The 7,280-nt window shown below is 42.8% G+C and overlaps 1 protein-coding gene across 1 annotated transcript in view; it reads left to right on the forward strand.

Moving 5' to 3' along the window:
- Window positions 1-7,280, forward strand: part of STXBP5 (syntaxin binding protein 5) — an 87,268-nt gene that overhangs the window by 70,386 nt on the left and 9,602 nt on the right. The window contains exon 5 of the mRNA XM_025216301.1: window positions 3,589-3,723. Within this exon, the coding sequence (XP_025072086.1) occupies window positions 3,589-3,723 (135 nt within the window). The remainder of the gene's footprint in view (window positions 1-3,588; window positions 3,724-7,280) is intronic.

Below are 7,280 nucleotides of genomic sequence, written 5' to 3' on the forward strand. Positions count from 1 at the left end.
CTCCTTTGCACCGTGCATCACTATGATGCAAAAGAAATGCACCATGCAAAGAAGGCTACAAACGGCGGGAAATACTCTTTTGCACGCGGGTTCCTCTATTGCAGCAGAAAACTCTACCGTGCAAAAAAGCTGCAATTTGGCGGGAACATAATTTAGCGGTGCCAAAGCACACAAAAACAAAAAACCACAACTTTGGGTTGTGACAGCTGCAACAGGCAATGGGGAAGTGGGAGTGCACAGCAACAGCTAGGCAAGAGCGCAGGGCCCATGCTGATGGGATGCCTGGGGCCCAGTGGCAGAAGAGCAGGGCCCAGGATGGCAGGGGCTCTATGGCGCCAGGCCAGCTCCCCACTTTCCCTGCTGGTGCAGACCAGCATGGCCCCAGAGAGCCCCTGCCAGCCCACTCTCCTGCTGCCCCACTCTGGGCCCCTACTGGCACTGCACACTGGCGCAGGCCCCACACTCCAGCCCAACTGTTGCTGCACTCCCATGTGCCCGCTTGCTCCCACTCCCCCTCCACTTGCTGCAGCCATTTCCCCACTTTCCTGTCTGCCACTCCCACCACTCCCCTCCCCCCACCTGCCACTCTAGCACTACGTGGTTCCCAGCTGCAGTGCTGGGCCACAGGACTCGGCAGGAGCTGGCCCGGCCCCCAGGATTCTTGCTTAGCTCCATGCAGTGCTGGCTGAGCTGGGCCAGCTCCTGCTGCCACCTGCAGTCTTGGCTGCAGCTGGGGTGTGGTGCTGGAACAGCAAGCACGGGAGGATGGAGAAGCGGTAGAAGGGCAGCGGTGGCAGACAGGAGGGGGAAGTGGCGGCAAGCAGGAGCACGGGGCCCGTGACAGTGTCCCAGGGCCAGGAGCAGTAGGAGTGTGGAGCCTGAGCTTGGAAGAGCTCTGGCAGGGGCTCTGCATGCTGCGGGTGGGGGGAGGGGCTCGGGGGAGGGCGCATGCTGCAGGCAAACACTCCCCCTCCACACATACCACAACCCCCCCCAGCCACCCTCCCCCCACACACTCATAGCCCCCCACAAACCCTGTACCCACCCACATACACCCCCGCATGCTTTTCTCCCCATGAACCCCACACACCCATACCCTCCCCTATACTGTACATTCCCACACCTATACCCCTCACCCCCCCCAATATACAAAAGTAAGTCTTTATTTTAAGCTATTATACTATCACCTCTATGTATACTACACAACCACATGTAAATCGGGACAAAAATATTTTTTGAAATTAAATTAATGAATGTTGCAGTAGTCTGATTTTTAGAATATAATTGGTATTTTTCTGGTTCCGAGATGGCAAAACCTGTTTCTGAAAGGAGTACTTCTGGGGCCAGGGGGAGGAACTTCTGGTGGCAAAGGTCAGGGGTTAGAGGGTAGGACTTCCAGTCCCAAGATGGCAGCCAGGGGGCGGGGCACCTGTTAAGGGGCAGGGCTACCCTTGTGGCCCTCAATGGCTTGCCCTCCACCCTAAATAATTGCCCACCCTGCCAACAGTGAAATATTTTGGATTCAACAAGCTGGCATTTACCAACAAAACAAAATGCCATCAGAAAATTCCCATGAAACTTTCCCACACTTTCTTCCTCCCCATATCCCTCAAGGCAATTACGAAAGAAAATCTGATTTTTAAATCCTAAAACTAAGACTGTTCTTTACCTAGAGTTTTGACTATGCTTGGCATCAAGTTTGAATCCAGAATTACAGTTCAGATCTTACCTTTTTAATAAGGGCCTGCCTTTCTTTAAACATATGAACAGTTTTAAATACTAGTGTGGCAGTATTGTACTAGGGGAGAGATGGGGTAAAAGTCTGGATCCATTAAAGTAAACTGCAAAATTTCACTTGATTTGGTGCCTTGCTTTAACCTAGTGGGGACCAGTTTTTGTGATGGGCTTGTCATGTACCATATTTACCTAATCCAAGATGACTCTGAACTTAATAATTAAATTCTCTACATGGAAAACGTAGAATTTTTTTTTTACAATTTTCCATATTAAAATCTTATTATTGGAGGGTTGTTTTAAATTCCTTTGGCCTCCCATGGTTGTGGTGGGGAAAGCAGTGAAAGAGGGGCAGGAGTGAGGAGTCAAGGAACCCAACCCTGTTCCTTGCCTCTCAGTACCTGCTACCCTCTGCAGTGCCTGTGCTTAGCTAGTTCCTTCCTCCCCACCTTTCCCCCCCCCCCCATACCTGTATCTCTTAGCACCTGTCCCCCCTGGTGCCTGCTTCCTGATGTGATATCTCTCCTTCCCCACTGCCACTTACCGTCCAGCTCAAGCTCCAGCCTGACTCTGTTCCACCTTGGGACATGGAGTACTGTTCTGGCCCCAGCCCAGCCACACAGCAGCTGTTGCAGTGGTGGTAGTTTTGACTGAGCCACAGAGCTAGAGCCCAGGCCACAGAGCTGCTGTCATGACTGCTGCTGCCATCAGGCCAGACTGGGGTCAGAGCAGCCATGTGCTCCATGCCCTAGGCTGGTGCAGGGCTGGAGCCCTTCCAGAGCTGGAACCAGAAGGTAAGCAGTGGAAAAGGCAGGTGAGGGGAGGGCACAGGTGGTGATGGAGTGGCAGGAGGGTAGTGTTGATTTTGATAAAATTTCAGTCAAAAGTTTGAACAAAGCATTGTTATACTTTTTTGTAAATAAAGTTCAGGAATTCTAAAGGTAACATACATCTAGGTTTTGTTAGATTTAGATCTATTTCTTAGAATTTCCTTTGGAACTGAAATTGCCATTCCTGAAACCCTTTAGTGAAGATAAAAACTAGTTCTCAAATACTGGCAGGAAGTGTTGAGCAGCATGGGAACCATAGAATGTTCTAGGTAAAAAAACATAGTATTTTTTTGTATATGAGACCAGGCATGTCCCTGCAAACGTAATGACTCTTTGATTCCTTGTCAAACCCTCCTTTTTATACTATAGATCTTCTGCCTAGCACTGGGAAGATAAAATCATGAGCCAAAGGAAAGAAAATGTGATGTAAAACTAAAAAGTTGACAAGGGAAAGGTTGAAACTACTTTTAAAACACTTTCTTGAAATGATGTTTGTTTTAAGTTTTTGTTTTGTTTTCTTGATTTTTTTTTTTTTTTTTTTTTTGTTAAATTTTAAAGTGTTTAGTAACTTGTGTACCGTGTTTGATATCTTGTATTTATATATCTATTACCTGACCTCACTTGAAACCAGCTTATAAAACAAGGTAACTTCTTAAAATCCTTTATGCCCTTGAAATTCAGTGGATTATATCATTAATTTAAAAATGCACTTGGAAACTTAAATAAGATTACAGTGTTTTACAATAATAATAATATAAAATGGCAACAGTCCCAAATAAGTATTCAGTATTTAAATTTAAGCTCTGTCATTTATTCTAAAGTTAACCTTCACACCTGAAATTTTTCTTTTAGATTTTGGATAGGTTTTTAAATAACATAGTTTCAGAAGCTATCTTTTTATTTCATGGTTGCAGCTGAACAGAGAAAAAAAAATTTTTTTCTAATGTCTGGCTTTAGCAAAGTGTTTATCACATTTACAGAAGGTTTCGTTAATTCCTTTTTTTGGATCCATTCTCTCTTGCAGGATAACATTTTGCCATCTGCCTTTTCAAAGTAAATGGCTATATGTGGGCACCGAAAGAGGAAACATTCATATTGTCAATGTGGAATCCTTCACTCTCTCAGGCTATGTCATCATGTGGAATAAAGCCATTGAACTGTGAGTTTGGTTAGATTTACCTAGCTAAAAACTAAATTTTTGTCCTAAATACTTTAGATAGTACTGTAGAAATATTATTCTGTTATCTGAAGTGTCCTCTGTAGTCTGCATACTGAACAGCACACCTAAAGAAAAAAATCACTTGGCTAGTTTTGTGATAGGATGTTTTGCCAACCTAGTTGTGCATAATGTGTTTCAATATTATATTGGTTTCATTTATGTGCTTTTTGGTATTTGGAATATCTGTCTTTTGTTTTGTAGTTTTTAGATAATTTTGTGACTGTGGATTTTCCAGATATAAAAGAAAATATCTTTAATATCTTTTGTATCTACAACATCACTTATACTACCTAGATATAAAAGTAACTTTAGAAAACAGCATAAATTCAGAGAAATGTATATCCAAGCTGATGGGTGGGCAACCTTATGCTAATAGTAGGTCAGATCTTACGGAAGGCCAAAGGGGAGTTGACCTGATGTCCACTTCACAATGGGAACATGTGGTGAGTTGCCTTGCTCTTCCACCCCACACAACCCTTAAAATTCCTCCTTCTCAAAATTAGAGCTGGGGGCTTCATAGTCATCTTGGGTTGGAGGAAAATCTGAAGTGGGGGTGGGTGTATGTGTGAGGAGGAACATCCAAGATGCCTTGCAGCCATATGCCACTAGCTCTTTCTGCAACATTGCCTGCCACTCATACCAGTCCCCACTGTTCCTAACATGCACCCAAGCCCCTCACCACTTCTGCCAGTCCAAGGCACTGTAGGCTTGCTCTTGACTGCCCTCTGCTGAGTGCTGCATAAAATCTTTGTTGGTTTTAAGTTGCTGAGCCTCTGATTTGTACGTAAAGTTCTATATATCAAAAGTATGACTTTTTGTACATCTCTACTCCTAACATTAAACAAATGGGTAACAATTTTGGATCCCTTAAGATTTCCTTGCTAATTTGTCCAACTTTAAGATAGCAAGGAATAAATCATTTATCTAAATTTAACTTTATTAAACTTACTCAGATATTTGAGGATAAACTGACATGCACAAATGATTCTAGTATATTCTGAGAAACAAAAAACAGGCCCTAAAAATAGTGAGAGACTATCTGCATCTTCAGCACAAAACATATCTAATTAAAGGAGCAGTCTCATGTGCAGCATATGGTTTGTAGGCCTTTGAGTTATTGTATAATTCTTTTTTTGATTTGTAAACTGCAAAATTGTATTTACTTAGATACTACACCTTTTCCCCAAAAATCAGCCCCTCAGAATTGTGCGTTTTAATTGGGGAGGCAGATTTTTCTGGCTGGAATAGAAGTAATTATTGCTACTTCAGTGCTACTCCTACTTCAATTACTGTACCACAAAGCAGCATCAGTGGCATTACTATTCAGGCAGCTGAGGGGACTCATTGTTCTTCAATCCATAGGTGTCTTTTTTTATGGTCTTGATGTTCCATTAATCAAGCTAAACTTTCTTCTAGCAATTTTGCTATCTGATTTCTCTTCTATTTTCATAGCCCTGCAGACTATTTTTTTCAAAAACATAGATTCCCCTATGGAGACCAGTCTTCAGCAGCAGCTAGGGCACCAACTTTTAGTTAAGCAGGAAAGGGAGGGTGAGTCAATAAAGATTAGGCTCTCTTCTTGCTCTATGCAGGCATAACTCTCTGAAAAGTGTATTTTCTTCTATTTGCCTTCTCTAAAATTATGCGTATTTCTGCAAGAAATACATTATTAAAAAAAACTTTGTGGCTTTGTCATATGGAAGTATACAGGATTTTAAACTTTCCTCTTGTTGTTTGAATGTTAGTATTGATCTTAAATTTTATTTAACCAATTTTATAGGATCATAGGGAAGTAAAGCTGGAAGGGACCTTACGAGGTCATCTAATCCAGCTCCCTACTCAAGATAGGATCATCATTACTAAACCATCCTAATAAAGTGTCTCTCTTACCTGCTCTTGAAAATATCCAGGACTGTCCACAAATTCTCTAGGAAGCCTGTTGGAATGCTTGACCATCTTCATAGTTAGGAAGTTCTTCCTAACTTAATTGCCAACCTAAATTTTGTTTACTGCATCTTGAGGCCATTCCTCCTATTGCTGTCCCCTATAGCCACTAAGAAAAGGCTATCTCTATCCTCTTTATAATTTTCCTTCAGGTATCTCAAGACTGTTATCAATCCTCCCGCCCTCCCCCCCAAAAAAATTCCTACCCTGCAGTGGTCTCCGGAATAAATAACTCAAGTTCTTTCCATCTTTCCCTGTCACTCGTACCTCCCAGGCCTGTAATTATTTTTGTCAGTCTCCACTGGATTCTTTCTAATCTGTCCATATCTTTCTTGAAGTGTGGGGCCCAAAACCGGACACAGTATTTCAGATGAGGTCTCACCAGTGTTTGAATAGAGCAGGATGAATAATTTTCTTTGACTTATGAATGGCATTCCTATTAATACAACCCAATATTTGTTGGCTTTTTTTTGCAACAGGAGCATACTCTTGGTTTTTATTTAGCATAATTATGGTTCACATTATCCCATAGGTCCTTCTCTGCGGTAGGACCAGTCCAGCCAGTTAGTCCCCAGTCTATATTTGTGCATGGAATTATTTCAGCCCAAATGCAGGACTTTGTAATTGTAATTGTCCTTGTTGAATTTCATCTGGTTAATTGCAGACCATTTCTCCAGTTTATCCACTTGATAGTGGGGTTCCCCAGCTAGACACTGTGCCATTGATGACTACTAGAGTGTGATGATTCAGCCAGTTAGGTAGCCACCTTTACAGTGCTTTTGCTTAGTCTTGCCTTTTTAATGAGAATGTCATGGGAGGCAGCGTCAAAAGCGTTTGTTAAGTCAAAGTATATCACATCTGCTGCCTCCCCGAGCCCATCATCCTATTATAGAAGTAAAACAGGTTTGTCAGGCATAACACTTCATTGGTGGATCTATGCTGGCTGTTCCTGGTCACCTTGTTCTCCTCAAGATATTTTGAAATAGATTCCTTGAAGATCTGCTCCATGATCTCCAGGTGTCTAGGTCAGACTGACTAGTCTATAACTCCGCAGATACTCCTTTTCCCCTTTGTTAAAGATGGCACTACATTTGCCCTTTTCCAATCCAGGAATTCACCTGACTTCCATGAGTTGTCAAAGGTTAGCAACAGACATTTCATTTGTCCCTGAATAAATTGTGCTTGGAACAACAACATTCTGGGATTGGTGTATACACACATTGCCCTTCTAATCAGGGTTTAGCAAACAGCTAAATACAGTGCTACTTTAGCCACAGATTCAATAATGTAATTCCATGATAACTATACATACATACTTTGTAGTGGTTCTTATTTGGGAAATTTGTTTAAGATGTATCCCAGGACAATGGAAATGGACATATGTATGATTTGCTTTTTATTCCAGGATAAATAAGCCCAGCTCCCCTGACAGCAGCAGGGGAGGAGTAGAAAGCAGAGGCCCCACCACATAGGCCTAGCCCTCTCTTCCCGCCCCCCCCAGCCAGGACAGCTAGGGGGTGGGCATGCAATGGCTGCTTCCAGTTTCCCCCCCT

This window comes from Alligator sinensis, unplaced genomic scaffold, assembly GCF_000455745.1.
Source record: "Alligator sinensis unplaced genomic scaffold, ASM45574v1 scaffold1494_1, whole genome shotgun sequence".
Lineage (NCBI taxonomy): Eukaryota > Metazoa > Chordata > Crocodylia > Alligatoridae > Alligator > Alligator sinensis.